Source organism: Ictalurus punctatus, chromosome 9, assembly GCF_001660625.3.
Source record: "Ictalurus punctatus breed USDA103 chromosome 9, Coco_2.0, whole genome shotgun sequence".
NCBI lineage: Eukaryota > Metazoa > Chordata > Actinopteri > Siluriformes > Ictaluridae > Ictalurus > Ictalurus punctatus.
In genome coordinates this window covers 27,821,246-27,840,797 of record NC_030424.2, presented here as the reverse complement: position 1 = coordinate 27,840,797, position 19,552 = coordinate 27,821,246, and the positions used below count along the sequence as shown (strand labels likewise).

At 37.3% G+C, this 19,552-nt stretch overlaps 1 protein-coding gene across 2 annotated transcripts; it reads right to left on the bottom strand.

Moving 5' to 3' along the window:
• Positions 1-1,262: 1,262 nt before the first annotated feature.
• On the bottom strand, positions 1,263-19,293 carry LOC108269831 (E3 ubiquitin/ISG15 ligase TRIM25-like). 2 transcript variants are annotated; one of them, XM_047157863.2, is made up of 6 exons: positions 19,240-19,293; positions 12,429-12,997; positions 11,013-11,073; positions 10,782-10,832; positions 3,959-4,019; positions 1,263-3,478 (listed from the first exon to the last, which is right to left on the bottom strand). In XM_047157863.2, the coding sequence occupies exons 2-5, from the start codon at positions 12,993-12,995 to the stop codon at positions 3,979-3,981; spliced, it is 720 nt and encodes a 239-aa protein (XP_047013819.1). In that variant the 5' UTR covers positions 12,996-12,997; positions 19,240-19,293; the 3' UTR covers positions 1,263-3,478; positions 3,959-3,978. The 2 variants fall into 2 exon arrangements, 1 of the variants encoding a protein (XP_047013819.1); XR_008397022.1 differs by having other exon boundaries at positions 1,271-3,478; positions 3,959-9,706.
• Positions 19,294-19,552: the final 259 nt, after the last annotated feature.

The following is a 19,552-nucleotide window of genomic DNA, read 5'->3' as shown; positions in this document are numbered from 1 at the left end:
TACTCTCAATAGGCTACTATCGTAGTCATAATCATCAAGATCAATATTTTGTTCGCTGACAGCTTCCTCATCAGATCCACCATCAAACGACGCTAATATTTGATTAAAAACTTGTTCTGCAGTAAATCGCTGAACGATGCCAAAATTTGTACTGTTTCTTTTATGTCTGGGGTCATTATGATTGACACATTACATCATCATTGTTTACCAAACATTCCCGCCTTGAGGAATAAAAGTGAACTGCACTTATTGAGCCGTGAGAGATTCAATATTGTTGTGCAGAAAAATATACTTATACTATTATATACCTCGGCCCTATAACCTTTTTACAAAAAAATATTAATTATAAAACAGATATTATTTGACAATTTTTTTTTCTTGTAATATTGTTGATAATAAATAGATTGAGGAATTCAAAGAAGGTGGGGGACTAATGTGAAAAAATGAACGAGGGGGAGGGTATTGATTGACGTCCTGGGTCGCTAAAGACCTGAGGTATGCGTTTAAGGGTTAAATTATCATTTTTATGTAAACCTTAAGAAACACCAGGATATATTAACCCTTGTGCATCTTTATGGACGTTTTTGTCTTTTTTTTTAATCATTTTGTCTGTGTTAATGCAATTTTGCAAAAGGTGTGTCTTTTATTGGAATTTTAATATTTCACCCTTATTTGTTTTCATAAATCTATTGTAAACTAGGTACACAAAATACTTACAGTCAGGATCTTAAGGACAAAAACATCCTCATTGAAACCCATTCAAACTGCAATATTTAATCTTCACGACCTTTAAGCATATTATCATGCATTCTGTGTTAATAGGCTTTTATTTTGTTGACCAGGTTTCAAAGCATTGAATTTTGTAAATATATATATATATATATATATATATATATATATATATATATATATATATATATATATATATATATATAAAATCATAAAGGTGTATTATTTTCTCAAGTTTAGCCTCTGGGGAAAATCCATCCTTTTCCTTTTTTCTGATTCTGCTGTACTATAGAGCGATGCAGACTGAATAACTGATGCAGCTATAATTGTGTGTGTGTGTGTGTATGTGTGTGTGTGTGTGTGTGTGTGTGTGTGTGTGTGTGTGTGTGTGTGTGTGTGTGTGTGTGTGTGGATATCAGAGTTGTGGCTTGTATGTGTGTACTGGAAATATTAAGTGTGTAAACAGTTTGAAAGAAAGAAATGATATTATACTGGAAATCACAAATCCCACCCCATGTACACGAGTCAAAGAAGGTTCCTTTGAAGCTTTGAAGACTTTTGTATTGTGTAAAGAAACCAGCATTTAAAGGGTTAAAATTTAATGAATGTTTGACGCAAGTTAAGACATCACTATGCAAAGCAGAAGCTATACATCAACATTGTCCAGAAGCTCCTCCCACTTCTCTGGCCTCAGTCTCATTTGAGATGGACAGTAGCACAGTGGAGTCGTGTTTTGTGGTCGGACGAGTCGACATTTCAAATCGGACAAAACAGCTGATGTGTTCTCCAGGCCAAAGAGCAAAAGGACCACCCGAGCTGTTATCAGCGTCAGGTCCAAAAGCCAGTGTCTGTCATGGTATGGGGTGTGTCAGTGCCCATGGCATGGGTAACTTGTACATCTCTAAGGGCATCATTAATACAGAAAGATATGTACACATTTTGGAGCAATATATGTTGCCATCCAGAGCAGGACAACACCAAACCACATTCTGCCCAGATGGTTGTGTAAGCAGAGAGTGCGGGTGCTAGCATGGTCCTGACCTGTCTCATAACCCTAACCCTAACCTGTCTCTCAGTCTCTCTGAGAATGTGTGGCACATTGTGAAGTGCAAAATAAGGCAAGTAAGGCCTTCTAAAGTTGCGCAGCTGAAGAAATGCATAAACTTATTAAATGCTTGCTAAACTTAACCAACTGGTGTCTTCACTCAGCATCCAAACACTTAATAAGTGTTATTAAAAGAAAAACTGATGTTGCACAGTGGTCAACAGTCGACTGTCCCAACTTTTTGGAGTGTGTTGCAGTCATCAGATTTAAAATGAGTGCATTTAAAAAAAATAAATCCAATTCAGAAAGTAAAACATCAAATAATATGTTTTCAATATAGTACAAGGTGAGTCAAATTACTCTTTTTGTTAGTTTTTTGCATTTTCCATACTGTCCCAAATTTTTCGGAATTGGGGTTGTACATTTGTATATGTATATGAGCCATTCCATCAAATGGGTGCCATTTGCTTGTTGTAAATCTTCCAAATTAACCTTTTAAAAAAAAATTTTTTTTCAACACCAAATCTAATAACACACGTATTTAACTATTCAAATTTTTATAAGGTTTCTAAGCAGAAGATGGTTGCATTTTTTCAGTCCTGTTACCAAAACTCATGTTCCATTTAAAATGCATGAAAACTTCTAAACTAATTCCTTTGTTTTTCCCTCAAGAAAGTGTTTATTTAAAAAAAAATAAATAAAAAAATGGTTGGTTACACATTCAAATAATTGATGTTTGTGACAAAAAGAATCACTAAAAAATCACTGTATATGCACACAAGTTGTATTTTTCTAAAAAAAAAAAAATTTAAAAATAAATAAATAAGGAAGAAAGAAAAAAAGAAAGAAAAGGCAAAACTATATTTTCCCTTTTAAAGGAGACCCAAACCTTAAGTTTATACATTTTTTATCATGTAATTTATTAAATTATTTGATAAATTATGGACCAAATATAATAGAAATTATTTTTATTTTATTTTATTTTATTAGTTGGTTTCTTGCCAGAGTCAGATCTTGCTGCAATTTTCATCTGGTGTCCCACTGAAGCTAAACAGGGTTGAGCCTGGCCAGTACCTGGATGGGAGACCAAAAACTAAGGTTGCTGCTGGAAGTGGTATTAGTGAGGCCATCAGGGGGTGCTCACACTGTGGTCTGTGTGGGTCCTAATGCCCCAGTATAGAGACTGGGACACTATAATGTAAAAACAGCAGTGCTTTTTGGAAGAGATGTTAAACTGAGGTCCTGACCCTCTGTGGTTATTAAAAATCCCCATTGGCCTTTATTGGCCCAATGGCCCACTTCATTGGCCCACTCTCCTCTCCACTAATAACTGGTGTGTGGTGGATGTTCTGGTGCACTATGGCTGCGGTTGCATCATCCAGGTGTATGTTACACACTGGTGGTGGATAACGGGAATGAGTGTGTGTGTGCATGCCTGTGTGTTTTTGTGTTTGTGAGAGTGTGTATGGCCATGCGTGCATGTTTATATTGAAGGGATATTCTATATGCTTGTAGTTCTTCACAGCAAAGGCAGTGGAAAGGGAAAGAAGGAGATAGAGGGGAAGGGAGGGAGAGAGAGATGGAGGGAGAGACAGAGAGAGAGGAGATAGAGAGGGTGGTGGGTGTGTTTCGCTCCTTCCCCTTCAACATACAATGGGTGGGTGTTTCTGGCTCCTGCATAGTATGGGTTCTCTCCATCTTCATCTACAAAAGATATGAATGACAAAAATAAAGTTGAAGATATTATGCAAGTCGTCAGATCTCTGCATTGCCTACCAGTATCTAAGATCAGTTTGAAAATATTCCTGCTTGTCTACAAAACACTAAATGGTTCAGTTGGAAAAACTACATCCATTAGTGTTTTAGCTAGAATTGCATTAAATTCATAAAAAAAAAACCTTTTCTAAGAAGTCTTCTCTTTCTAAAAGGAACAGAACTGAAAGTAACAGGACTGATTTTCTAGCATAGAATTAGCAAATACATGAAATATAGCCACATGGCATATATGAAAATAGCATGAGCACAAATTTTTGCTACTAGTGATTTACCAAAAATTTGTATTTTTAAAATAGACAAATAACATCTAAGAAATGATTTAAGTAACAGGACTGTACACTGAGATTAACCTTCTCAGTCATAATTACAACATCAAAAATATACAGAAAACAAAATGAGAGAACTTACTTTTGGTCTTCCCATGGCCTTCAGAAGATCCAGATGATACAACGTCCTGGTGAACATGTGCCTTGTTCCAAATGTTTTCAGAGAGGGGAGGTGTTAAAGTTAAAACCCGGGGACACGACTAAAATGTGTATATTAATTAAAATATTACGGATTGCTTATGAAAAAGAATATTTAAACTGTAGATGAAATATGAACACAACAATGCAAAAAAAGATTTATAAAGTGCAGTAAAGTGTAGTGTTAGAGAGTGTGGACAGGTAACACATTTTATCAGTGTTCTAGGAAGTTTTTATAAATGTTTTAAATTATATATTTTTAATTTGCTGTTAGATTAATGTGCAGACACTTTGCTTGATAATAAGATGTATTTTTCAGTTAATTGTCATGCATATTTATACATATAATGTCCTGGGGACAGAAATGGCACCCATTCAGTGGAATGGCTCATATGAATGTATGATTATAGAAGTGTTAAATTGAATGAATATGAGAAATTATTAGTTTATTGTATTATGTATTAGTTTATTTGTAAATCACACTGAATAAAATTTGTCCTTGCAACCAATTTTGATTGACAGATATATTTATGGTATGAATTGTTTATGCAGTTCATGAATATACTCATAGAATCATACAATATGTTCTGAATAACACATTCATTTGAATTTTAGAAAGTAGTGAATAAACATAATTGTAACATTTATAACAAAGATTTGTAACAATTGTAACCGAGTGATTAATAAACATAATTGTAACATTTGAATTAACATCACAAACACAGAAATAATCCAATCACCAAGATGTTATAACAATCCTACCTACACTTTTTAAAAATGTTTATCATTGTAGACATACAGATATAATGTTTAAAAGAAACCATTTAAATCCCCGAAAATAACTTTTAGTAAAATTGATTCTATATTTAGATAATAGTAAGTAAGAAGAAGCTCAATTGTCAGATACAGTATAACTAGTGCTCCAGTTCGTAATTCCCCTGAGCGATAACATTTGTGATGGAACTGAGTGATGGAGTTGTCCTCTTCACAAATGGCAATATTTTTTCCAGTGATATTTTGCAGGTTATCTATTATTTAATATTAAACATGCACTTCAGACTAATAAAAGCCTGATCTTTAGTGATTGTCTTCCACGCATCTGGATACACAGCTGGCAATGCTTTATAACTTTCAGCAAATTGCTTATTGAATGTCACTAGCACATACTTCCAGTAATCTGAAGCCTCTATAGACATGTCAGGAGCAATATGCCAGTCTGGGTAGTATTTTCGGTAGTCTTTGTATGGATGAGGTTGGAAATTTGTTTCATGGTTTTGAAACATTCCATTGCCATGAACACTAGATGTACAAATCTCTTCACAAAGGATATTAGTCTTTACGGATCTGTACCTGCCAAGTCCTTTTGGTCTGTGCACAGCTGCATGGTGTAGCTGATGTTCCTTCCCACCTGCCTCACATGGTGTTTTGCAAAATGGACACTGCACTCCACAACCGAACACCTTCTTGAAAAGCTCATCTTGGGGTTTTACTGGCACATTGTTCAGGGTCTCAGTGATATCAGTTGAGTCTGAGATCTCCTTTGCTATTTGCTGTTTCAGGACCTCAATACATTCATAGAGACTTTTGATGAATGGATCACAACAGCTTGTGTTCTGAAACAGGACCCTCTCCACTGTGCTCATGGATATTGAGATGACATCACTCATAGCTTTGCAAAGGTTCTGGATCAAGACTGTAGTACCTTCTGCATTATTGGGCAAAGGAGACCCATTGGGTTCAAGCTTAGATGTTTCTATTGCGTTAGTGATCTTTTTAATTACTCTGTCCAGCTTCTTCATTTTCAATTCTTGCAAAGAAATGTCTTTGGAGAAACATTTAATGATGTGATTGTATATCCAGTCTTTGACATAATTCTCATAATGCAAAATATACTCTACAAAGTCAGTGAAGTTGGATTTTTCCAGTAGTTCATTCAGGATGGTGTACTGAAACAGTGCTCGTGAACTATACTCAGTAGTTTTATTCTCCAGAACTGCATCAACAATGTCAGGTCCAAGGGACTGGTCAATGTACTCAGTCACTGCTGGCTTGAGACAGAGCTGAGTGAAGTCTTTTGCCTTCCTCTGGCACTGGTCCCTCTCTCTGTACAAATCAATGAAATCAGAGAGATACTGACTCTTAAATTTCTGTATATGATTTAATGGATCTTGCTCAGTGAGATACTTCCTGTGCATCACTGTGAATTTCTGAGAGGCAATGCCACAAATGTGCAATTTGATGTCAAGTTCAAATTTGGTATTAATTTTAGAGCCTTCTTTTTTGAGTTGTGCATCTATTAGCTCAAGCACATCTTTTGTAAATGTATCTTGGTAATCACTTCCAGATTGTATAATCCATTCAATCATCCTAGTACAACTCTTAATGACACCAAATGCAACAATCTCTAGAGTTTTCGTTGCATAATTTGAGGTACAACATCCTTTTATATTGCTATAACTTTTTACATGTTTCTCTTTGACCTGGAATTCTTCTTGTCCATATTGTGTCAAATTTTTTATTCTCTGCAAATCCTCCATGACTTGGCGATTTCCTAAACTTGCTCGCAGTTGCTTCAAAACATCAGCAGGAACATCCTTTTCTTTTAGACCAGTGATGTTTGCCACTTCTCTTTTCCACATTCTCTCAAAATCAGCTATGAGGTCATCATCAGACACTGTATCGTTACGATCTTTGTAATTCTGCAGTAACTGCCTAACTTTACACTCAATCATAGCAGCTTGCTTATTTTGTATTTCTTCTACTTTCTCCTTGTTTCTCCTCTTCTCAGCAGCAGCTTCTAATTTCTTTCTTACTTCATGCTTCATTTCATTCTCCAGAGATTTAATGCTATTGGAAAAATCAGCTTTGTACTTTACCACTAAATGCACATTACAGTCTTTCCTTTTGTAGTAGTCTTTCAACTTGTCAGTAATATCTTTTGTTTGAAGTGCAATCTCTTTATGTGAATTATTTTGAAGTGCCTCAACAACCTCATGAACACTGCTGCTTTCAGCGTTAGATATTTGAGCTTCTACACTAGCAAACAAAGCAAGGATATGTCTTCTGAAAGACCACTCCCATTCAGAAAACTCTCTGCAAAGGTTATCATAGGCATGGGCCACAAGAGTGTTTCTGAAACTAAAGATGAAGTTTTCAAACTTCACGGCCTTCCATAAGCTACTTATCCATTGCAGGAACTCTGGGATCTGAGAGAGTTGTTCATCATTTCTCACTTTAAGCATCTCCAAGAGGTTTTTCTTAAAATCCAACACAGCTACACTGTAGCCTGTATTAACTGATGCCATTGGTGGTGTGCCATGCCATAGGCCTGGTATATACCAGTTATTCTTTTCCACATCATAATCCAATACATCTGTGAATTTCTTCACATTAGGCTGCTTTTCCATTGCAGCTGCAATTGTTGTCATCTCATTCAGTTGGTCCAAGAGCTGTTTTCGTTCAGTCAGGTTTTTGTTATATGCAGATACACCAGCAACATTTTGGTGGACAAAGTGGCAGACTGTTTTTTTACCAACTTCCTTCATCCGTAAAAAAGCATGAACTGCTATCTGTAAGATGTCCTTCATCTCTGTGGAATTCTCCATTGCTACATTAATGATGGTTACATCACTCAGACCAATCACAAATGTGGCCAACTCATTGTCATGTTCATAACTGTCATCCAGTTGTGCCAGTGCTGGTGATTTCAAACCCTCTGTATCAATCAGAAGGACAAAGTCACAAAGTAACTCCTCCTTCAAGTCTTTACCCACAGGAAGGAAAATCATGAATGCTCCACGTGTGCATCGTCCACTGCTCACTGCAAACTGAACTCCAAACATAGTGTTGAGTAGTGTTGATTTACCCGTACTCTGAACCCCTAACACAGTAATAACCAGCAAATGGCTCTTCTGGCCAACCATCCTGTGAAGCTCCATGAGAACATCACTCACCCATTTCTCTGGGATATTTGATGCATCTCCATCAAGTAGTTCAAGAGGAAAACCAGCCAGAAGCATTTTGGCAGCCAGAGTAGGGAGACTGCTAATTTTTTCAGATATTTTCGTTGAACCAAATGAAGCAGCCGCATAGATTTGTCCCATTTCTCTCATGTAGTGCTCTATTCCAAGAGAACAATCAAGAAGCTCCTGGTCTAATCGAACTATAGCATCACTGTCTTTCTGCTGTTCACACTTTGTATATTTTTGCCGAAGTTTTGACATGTCTCTGCGTGTTCGCATGTCCAGCTTTAGTCCCAGCCATCTGAGAAAAAAAGCTCGCTCAGTGTCATCAGAGGCTGACAATGACTTTATTAAGATGTCCATTGTTTCTGTCACTTTATAGTTCCTTTGTTTCTTCCAAATTTCATCTTTGTCTTTTTGAAGTTTGACCTTATACTCCTCCAAAGTCAACTCTCCTGAGTGTTGTAATCGGCATTCCTCTTTTTCTATCTGAGCCAGTCTTTTCCAATTTTCACCTTGCAGTGGCAGCCGTGTCTTTTTATATTCCACTATTTGACGAACTCCAATACTTTTCATGATTTTCTCTGCTCTTTCCTCTGCTGATCTACAGACTCTGTTTTCATATTCATCAATGCAAAGACCTAATTCCTGAGCAGTTCTCTTCATACTCTCAATTTCTGTGATTGATGATCTGTGATTCTCACTTAGCAGTTCTTTAATGGCAGAACTGATCATGATTGAGAAATTAGCCAAATTCACTGTTTGGCTTTTCACAATGGTGTGATCTCTTTCCAATTGCAGAGTATCAACTGCTGCTTTGATAGATGACTTTACATTCTGGCTCATATTTCTCTGAGCATTAACCACAAGAAAGATATTATTTTTCATTCCTTTTAAAGAGTCAAACAACCTGTGCTCCATTTCTTCAATACTGTCCAGGAACACAAAGACAGCTGTTGACACCTGAGTAAGGAAACGGAATTGGGTTTCAAATGTGCAAGCATCTCCTCTTAAATTAGCAATAGCCACTGGTTCCGGAAATACATCGATGCTATCATTTCCACATGGCAGACTCCAGCATATTTCAACCATCCCATTAGCGATTATCCTTGGAGCAGATCCTCCAATCATTTCTCGATGAGAAAAGAAGTCATGGTGCTGCTGTGACTTGTTGAGCACTTGGTTCAAAACCTGTGACTTGGACAAACTGCAGTTGCTTAGCCTCACAAACGATATAAAGGGAATGTTTGCATGAACAACACTGTCTTCAACAAACCCTTTAGATTCTGACATTGAATGTGGACGCCATTCTTTCAGGATACCTCTAAGAGCCCATAACATAAGAGTGCATTGATTATGTACTCCTTGAGGTAACAGAAATGGTATTGCAAACTGGCACATTGACATTTTAAGTGCTATTTCTTGCTGAAGGAAACTGTCTGCACAGACAAAGAGGGCAGTGTGGAGATCTAGAAGATTTGGGGTAGCATCACAGCTCTGCTCAGCAAACATGTCATCTGTTTCTTTATTTTCACCAGGTACACATAAAGATCTTGAATTTGAATTAGCCATCAGTAATTTGCATAGGAAAGCCCATGGTAAGGCTTGCAGTGAGTGAACCTCTTCATTAGATACACTGGCTTTGTTGATCTCCAGCAAAGACCTCAGAGTCAGCTTGTTTGGGTAGTACTTTTCAAGTCCCAGTCTTTTTAAAAATGCACGAAAATCATCTGAAAGTAGAGATCATTTTATATCACTATTAATATCACGATTATTTTAGAGACTATGCCCCACCCTAGAAAGAAAACCTAAAAGCAGATCTCCTTATTATCTCTACAGTTATTTAGACAGCAATGAGACCAAATGGAAATGAAACAGTGAACTCTGCCTAACTCTCCTGTCTCTCTTTTTCTCCTGAGACAAAAGTCTCAAATACATTTCTACAGTAGAGATCTCAACAAAGTCACATCCTGTCTTCAGATCTGCTAAGTAAATTTGTCAAGTTCATTCAAATATGCTACCAAGTTTATGACAAACATTCTAATGTATATTTAGAGAGATGTAGTGTTTACTTTTGATATAATGCAATTTCTAAGTATATTAATTAGAGATGTCCACTTTTATGTTTACAGTAGGACAATCTAAGTACTTGAATAAAAGCAGACTAGTGTATTTATATGTGAACATCTGTTAGCATACTTGGTGGCAAGTATATACTGTAGAATACAGAATATAGAAATTCCAACTACTATTTTAGTTTTAGATGTAAATATATGGGTATTCTAAATACTCATGTCCACTTATTTATTGTTAACATTGGGTATGTTTCATGTTTTAATTCAGTTATACTATTCTAATCATTTATAGAATTTAATTCCACTTTTAATTCAACATCATTTTAACTTGATTTTACTTGGCAGCCAATACTTAATAATCTAAAAAAAGACTGAGTGCATGAGTTGGGGAACAAAATATAGAAAAAAAAATGTAAGCCATAAATGACAAGTTCCCAGGTGGTGAACTTTTTTTTAGGAAAAGAAAGAATTAGCCAAGTTCAAGATGTCAAATAACTGGAATTAATCGAACCAATAATTAACTTATTTAGAGCAAGAATTACATCTTGACACCACTGTGAATAAATATACGATGCTATAATAATTAGATTGATGTTTTCAACTATTTTTATGTTTTTACCATGTGCCTTATATTCCATCAGTTTACTTCTCCAAAACTAAACTACATTTAGAAGAAGTTTCTCTTTTTCCCTTTTCATGCATTATTGTGACAACCTCAGCATTAACTCACCGGTGAGCTGCCTTAACTCCATTTGTGCGGATTCTGAGCCACAGTCTTTTACTAAAGGAAACATGTTTAATTAGACACAGGTATTTGACATGCAGTTGCAAAGAATTATTAATCAAAGCAAAGTATAGTAGCATAGTATGTAATTAATCAAAAAAAACTTGTATAAATATTTGAACAAACATTTAATTCTTCAAAACGTTAGTGTGTAGTTTATACTTTCATTTGTGTCACCTGTTTCAACAGATGTTTCTTCACCATAAGTTTGTTGGTTATTACAGATTTTCATAAATACCTGTAGAGAGAAATACAGAACGTTAATTGATGCATTAATATTATGTAACGGTGTGTAATCAGTGTGCGAATTATACACTGACTTTTAGGGGGGTCAGCTTTTTTCGGTTTGCCCAGATTAACTAGTTCATGTATTTCATAGTGCCATGAATTCCTTAAAAAAGTAGTACCGTATATGCTTTCTGAAGTACTCCTCTGGCCACACAAAAAAAACTGTTTTATGTCTGTTCCCTTTCTCTCACTCATGACAACACCAGTGTTAAATGAAATCTGAGTGCAAAAAAAGGTCTCTGTCATTTACATGTGAAAAGTGCACTGCATTAAGTTTCAATTTATTACCAAACTAAACTATACACAGATAAAAGAGACGTTTGTGATTCGTGATTAAAGGTTTGTGTCTTACACAATGGTATGGTAATGGTATCGAACAATTAAGAATAAAAGAATAAAAAGAATGTTTAACACCACAGTTTTTGTATTATACACCATCTAAGTATGTCAAAATTATATTGAAGTGATTCCTAACCATTTCACCGCTGAATAGCTTACTGTTACTATTAAAGCACGCAACATCCATGCGCAAGACGTATATGGTCTAATTTGTGGTTGTAAATTATTTGTTCAATTTCAGAGTTGAATGCTATTTTAATTAACAGTATTTTATCAGCTTGCTTCATTCACACTCAGGACTTAGTGACCTCAAGACAATAGGTAAACTTCATCTTAATCAATTCACCATAAACATTTAATTTTGATGAACTGTGCAGGAAATTTATGCTTGAGATACAATTATATTTAGTTTACGACATTTATTTTCCAAGAAAAGTGTCTCTCGAACACTTACAGTATCTCTCATGCTATGTTTATTGCACTCAGCCGATTGAGCATGATTCCGTGGTATCCCTGTTTAAAGGTTGGTGCATGAACAAGTCTTTGCCACACATTCACAGGGGGTATTAAATGGTTGGCAACTTTAGTCTGAGACGAGACCAAAGTTGCTTTCACCGAAGACATTTTTTTTAATGTGTCAGTGTTTGCTTTGGTATGTGGGATTCAAATATTTCATGCTGTGGGTGAAACCAGCATTCTTACCAAATATATTAACACAACAGTATCAACAACTTATCAGTCTATCTACTCTTGCAGATGACTATGTGTTTAGGCCAGCTCCATGTCCAATGAGGGATTGCAAGAGGTGCCTTCTTCTAGTAAATGTAATTGACCACTATGACTACTTTCTAGGAGGCACCAAGGGGAGTGTCACTAGCGGCCAAAATGGAGGCCATTGTATATCTTCGCCACATTTTGCATACATGGTTACCTTCCTTTTCTTTTTGTAAGTCAGTCAAGACTTACCTGTATGGGAACAGTGTTGTGAGTTTTGTGGTCTCCCTCAATGCAGAACTGACACACACACGTCTGGTCATCTCTACAGAACAGCTCCAGGGGTCTGTCATGTTTCTGACAGATGTAGTCCTCCAGGTTCTCCACAGGGTCGATCAGTTTGTGCCTTTTGAATTTTGCTGTAGTTTTATGAAACAGTAGATGAGTGCTACAGAGAGAAACTCCACAGTGCAGACAGGACTTTAGAGCTTCCCGCTTTTCCTCAGTGCAAGAGTCACACAGAACCTTTTTAGTCATGGAGAGAAGCGGATCTGCAGCGCTGCTGGATTTCACCTGAACTGACTTCTTAAATTGAGTAGCCAGTGCAGAGATAAATGTATTCACACGAAGCTCAGGTCTTTTGGGGAAGGCCTCTTTACAAACTGGACACTGGCAGTGTGGACAGGTGTCCCAGCACTTTCTAAGACAGACCTTACAGAAGTTGTGTCCACATGGAGTAGAGACAGGATCAGTGAACACATCCAGACAGATGGAGCACTGCAGCTCATCTTCAGATAGGACACTGCTGGAGGATGCCATGACTGACAGAGAAGATACAGACAATGATGAGTACATACAATTGAAACAATTCACATATTTTTCACCTCCACCAATTAATTATTTGTGATAAGTTCAAGGTGTGTCATATTATGTGGAGAGTTGGGGGAAATACAACCATGTAAACAAAAGCATCTGTTTTCCTTTGAGTATTCAAGTGCACTTTAGAGGAGGTCTACGAACTTTCAAGTATTTGTTCCCACTCCTAATATAAATCTTCTCTTTCACTGTCTGATAAACATCACAAATGAATGTGGCAACCTCCTACTGATAGTAAGTCATATTTGCTCAAATAATCTGATTTACTTTTGTAATTTGTTAAATATGGTATCTAATAATACTTTTTTATTTTTATTTTTATGATTATGAATGTGGCAGTGCAAAAAATGCAAATCGCAACTAGTTACAGGTATTTGCTGCTGCAGCATTTTAGGCAGTGTATTTAAGGGGCAGTTATCAATATCTAGTCTGTTTTGAGCAACCTATAATGGACCACTTGAGATAATAATAATAATAATAATAATAATAATAATAATAATAATAATAATAATAATAATAATAATAATAATAATAATAACAATAATAATGTTTAATTTAGGGGGCACAGTGGCTTAGTGGTTAGCACATTTGCCTCACATCTCCAGGGTTGAGGTTTCGATTCCCATTGCAGTCCCGTGTGTGCAGAGTTTGCATGTTCTCCCTGTGCTCTGGGTACTGTGGTTTCCTCCCCCAGCCCAAAGACATGTATTGTAGGTTGATTGGCATGTCCAAAAAGTGTCTGTAGTGTGTGATTGTGTGTGTGTGTGTGTGTTTGTGTGAATGTGCCCTGTGATGGATTGGCATCCCGTCCAGGGTGTCCCGGCCTTGTGCCCCATGCCCCCTGGGATAGGCTCCGTGTTCCCCATGACCCAGTAATGATAAGCAGTACAGAAAATGGATGGATGAGTGTTTAATTTATATAGCAACTTTCCAGGGCTCAAGGATGCTTTACAATATCAATATAAACAATGAACAATCATGGACAAACACAAAATGTGAAAAACAATGAACAATCAGACACGGAAAATGAAAAACACAGTCACTGAGAGAAAATTCATAGTAACACATTAGGACAAATAATACTGAGAAAACAGATATGTTTTCAGTTGGGAGTTGAACTCGGAGATGGATGCTGCGAAGAGTCAGATGAAGTGAATTCCAGATCTTTGGTGCTACAACACTGAAAGACCTGCCACCCATAATAGAGAGACTAGATCTAGGGACAAAGACAAGTCTGAGCCCAGAGGACCTGAGAGAGCAGGTCGGGTTGTAGGGGAGAAGCAGTTCACTAAGATAGCAAGGTGCCAAACTGTGAAGCATTTTGAATGTGAACAGGATTATTGTATATTTAAACAAAACCGGTAGCCAATGCAGTTCAGACAGGATTGGAGTACTGTGAGCTGAGAGCTTGGTATGTGTAAGAAATCTAGTGGCTGAGTTTTGAATATATTGCAACCTAGCAATGGAATTAGCAGGTAAACCAATGAGGAGTGCATTGCAATCGTCAAGACGTGAGGATATAAATGCATGAACCAGTGTTTCAGTGTCTTTGAGGCTAACGAAGGGACAGAGACGAGCACTGTGATGAAGGTAAAAGAATCCAATTTTAGAATTATATGAGCTTCAAAGGTGAGGGAGGGATCAAAGATGGTGCTGATTTATTTTTTACAGTACGAGATGGTTTAATGAGTGTACTATCAATGTCACAAGTAATGTCATAAAGGATATTTTTAGTAAGAGTTGGTGTTCCAATAATAATGATCTCAGTTTTGTCCATGTTCAGTTTTAAAAAGTTAGACTTAAGCCATCCTTTTATTTCATTTACACCTGCTGATAGTGGCCCGGATTGGGGAGTGGGAGCAGATCTACAAGCTGTATAGATTTGAATGTCATCAGCATAACAGTGCTAACTGAAACCATGGTGGCAAATAAGTTGACCAAAGGCAGTATATATATATATATATATATATATATATATATATATATATATATATATATATATATATATATATATATATATATATATATATATAGTATCTCACAAAAGTGAGTACACCCCTCACATTTTTGTAAATATTTGATTATATCTTTTCATGTGACAACACTGAAGAAATGACACTTTGCTACAATGTAAAGTAGTGAGTGTACAGCTTGTGTAACAGTGTAAATTTGCTGTCCCCTCAAAATAACTCAACACACAGCCATTAATGTCTAAACTGCTGGCAACAAAAGTCACCCCTAAGTGAAAATGTCCAAATTGGGCACAAAGTGTCAATATTTTGTGTGGCCACCATTATTTTCCAGCACTGCCTTAATCCTCTTGGGCATGGAGTTCACCAGAGCTTCACAGGTTGCCACTGGAGTCCTCTTCCACTCCTCCATGATGACATCACGGATGTCGACTCCGCCTTCCATTTGAGGATGCCCCACAGATGCTCAATAGGGTTTAGGTCTGGAGACATGCTTGGCCAGTCCATCATCTTCATCCTCAGCTTCTTTAGCAAGGCAGTGGTCGTCTCGGAGGTGTGTTTGGGGTCGTTATCATGCTGGAATACTGCCCTGTGGCCCAGTCTCTGAAGGGAGGGGATCATGCTCTGCTTCAGTATGTCACAATGTCACAGTACATGTTGGCATTCATGGTTCTCTCAATGAACTGTAGCTCCCCAGTGCCGGCAGCACTCATGCAGCCCCAGACCATGACACTCCCACCCCCATGCTTGACTGTAGGCAAGACACACTTGTCTTTGTACTCCTCACCTGGTTGCCGCCACACAAGCTTGACACCATCTGAACCAAATAAGTTTATCTTGGTCTCATTAGGCCACAGGACATGGTCCCAGTAATCTATGTCCTTAGTCTGCTTGTCTTCAGCAAACTGTTTGTGGGCTTTCTTGTGCATCATCTTTAGAGGAGGCGTCCTTCTGGGACGACAGCCATCCAGACCAATTTGATGCAGTGTGTGGCGTATGGTGTGAGCACTGACAGGCTGACCCCCCCACCCCTTCAACCTCTGCAGCAATGCTGGCAGCACTCATACGTCTATTTCCCAAAGACAACCTCTGGATATGACGCTGAGCATGTGCACTCAACTTCTTTGGTCGTCCATGGCGAGGCCTGTTCTGAGTGGAACCTGTCCTGTTAAACCGCTGTATGGTCTTGGCCACCATGCTGCAGCTCAGTGTCAGGGTCTTGGCAATCTTCTTATAGCTTAGACCATCTTTATGTAGAGCAACAATTCTTTTTTTCAGATCCTCAGAAAGGTTTTTGCCATGAGGTGCCATGTTGAACTTCCAGAGACCAGTATGAGGGCATGAGAGCGATGACACCAAATTTAACACACCTGCTCCCCATTCACACCTGAGACCTTGTAACACTAACAAGTCACATGACACCGGCGAGGGAAAACGGCTAATTGGGCCCAATTTGGACATTTTCACTTAGGGGTGTACTCACTTTTGTTGCCAGTGGTTTAGACATTAATGGCTGTGTGTTGAGTTATTTTGAGGGGACAGCAAATTTACACTGTTACACAAGCTGTACACTCACTACTTTACATTGTAGCAAAGTGTCATTTCTTCAGTGTTGTCACATGAAAAGATATAATCAAATATTTACAAAAATGTGAGGCGTGTACTCACTTTTGTGAGATACTATGTGTGTGTATATATATATATATATATATATATATATATATATATATATATATATATATATATATATATATATATATATAAAAGGAGTAGTAGAGATCCAACCCCTGAGGGACACCTAATTTCAGAGAGACTGTAGATGACTGATAATCCTGCCTAGAAATGAAAACTGTCTATGTGTGAGGTAAGAAGTAAGCCAGGAAAAAGCAGCACCTGTGACACCGATATCCGAGAGGCGGGAGAGAAGTAAGTCATGATAGACAGTATCAAAAGCAGAACTAAGATCAAATAATAGAAGAACAGAAAGAGAATCAGAGTTGCTAGAGTGTAATAGGTCATTGATAACTCTTATAAGGGCAGTTTCGGTACTATGAAGAGGATGAAAATTCAACTGAAAATGCAACTTATAATGATTTCTCCAGTTTCAAAATTATACAACCCCCTGAATAGAATCCCTCACAGCAGCACAAATATGCAAAACAGGTGTTGTCTCAAGCACACCTGATGTAACTAATCAAGGGCTTCATTAGTTGCAGCAGGTGTGCTTGAGCTTAAACACATGATGTACCTGAACTGGCTAGGGGTAGAAAATGTATAAAATACCTGGACTGGGCAGAAGAGGAACCTATCAACAGCTGCAACCAGATTTGTGAGAAGGCACGTTATGAAGAACACTCAAGTGACTGTAGAAGACCTGCAGCAAGACTTGGTGTAACAGACACTGAGGTTTCAGTGAACACAGTAAGGCATGTACTAAATGCAGAAGGTTTACATGCCAGAACTCCAAGATATACACCATTACTGACCCAAAAGCACAAGAAAAGTTGTCTTAAAATCATATAAATAATCCACAGAAGTTTTGGGATTCTGTCCTGTGGAGCAATTAAACAAAACTGTAACTTTTCAGCATGATGGATCAGCAGTATGTCTGGAGGAAGAAGAATGAAGAAAGAAAACTCTATCCACAGTCACACGTGGTGGTGGCGGCTTGATGATGCTCTGGGACTGATTTGCATCCTGCATAGAAAATCTGTGGTGGTATTTGAAGAAGGCGGTTACAGCACGCAAACCCAAGAATATTACTGAACTGGAGGCCATTGCTCATGAATGGACTAAGATTCCTCAGGAACACTTCCATATGGTAGTGTCTGGCATCTCATAACAGCAAAGGGTGCTCTACTAAGTACTAAAGATGTTTGCCATAAAGGAGTTGAATAGTTTTGATTGCAACTGTATACCTTCTGCAGCAGTAAAAGACTTTGTTGTAATTATTTACTTTCTTACATTTGAAGCTCATCTAGTTAATATTACTAATAGCCTTTTTCATCTCAGAAATAGCTAAGATAATAAGTTGCTAAAATAAGAAATTATGCAGAAAAACTAATTTAGTTTTGTCACCTCTAGATGGATTATTGTAATGGCTTTCTGTTTGGATGTTTCAGTAGGTGCATAAACAAGCTCTGGTTAGTCCAGAATGCAGCAACCAGTCCTACTAGTCCAACTAGTCCTTACTAGAACCAGAAGATTTAACCACCTCACCCCAATCTTATTCACATTGCATTGGTTCCCAGCAAAATGTTGCATTGATTATAAAACACTACTATTGAATTTTACCCCCATCCCCCCCAAACACACTTCACACTTAAATTTAATGAAATCAGAAATTACTCTGAGGCTCAATCAAGATCCTTCCACACTTAACACTGCTTATCTCCACAGTACACACCTGTGAATGGGTAATGACTCATAATCTCACTATCTCTTGTCACCCAGAAGAGGATGGGTTCCCTTTTGAGTCTGGCTCCTGTAAAGATTTCTTGCTATTGTCAGCTGTTTTCCTCATTATTGGAATTTAAATCTATATCTGGACTTCTGTAAAATTACTTTGTGAAAAAGTCCATTGTTAAAAGAACTATATAAATACAATTAAATATAATTAAAAATTGGATTAAATAGACAGCAGACCAGCATACCTCATAAGACTACTTGACTCTAAAGGACAGGGTTTATGCATGCTGTACCTCATACACTGAGAGGGGTACCATACAGAGGAATGTACCTGGATCACTGCTGAGGAAATACTACACCTTTTTCTAATCATGAACTTCTACTGAAAACAGATACAGTAGTAGACCCCATAGGAGACAGATTCCACAGCTTTGGGAACGGACCAGTGTGGGAGGTGGGATCTTCCCCTCCCCACCAGTATTTGCCATAATATATTTTCATTATCACACCAGGTTGCTGAAGAAGCTTAAAAAATATCTTTAAAATATGTAGACAAATAACCTCCAATGTCTCCAACACAAAATCTCATATATATTTTTATTTCCTCTCTTTTCTTGCTAACAACACAGATGTGTATTTTCATTTAGTCATTCAATGTAATTTTCTTACCAGTTCTGTAAAAAAAAAAAAAAAAAAAAACATTAAACCTTGTAGATGGAACAGTAAAATCAAATGTTTATAGCTGACAACAAAATAAGGCAAAAATTAAAATGTAGTGCAGAAAATTATGAAGTGTTATATTTGCTTACCAAATGTACTCCCAGCTGGAACAAGTGCTCAGGGTGATGTCTGTGCAGCTGAAAGTGAAAGCAGATTAAATTGCTCTTACAGGAAATAGCAGGTGAAAAACAACTTGCTCTGGGGGAGTATGATTTCTTGGAAATTACTCAGAACTTTCTGCAACTGATGTACCTTTGTGTGTTAGAACATGATGTGCCAAGGCAACTGAAAACAGGGAAAGGTAAAGAAAAATATACAGTGCATCCGGAAAGTATTCACAATGCTTCACTTTTAACACATTTTTTTTTTATGTTACAGCGTTATTCCAAAATGGATTCAATT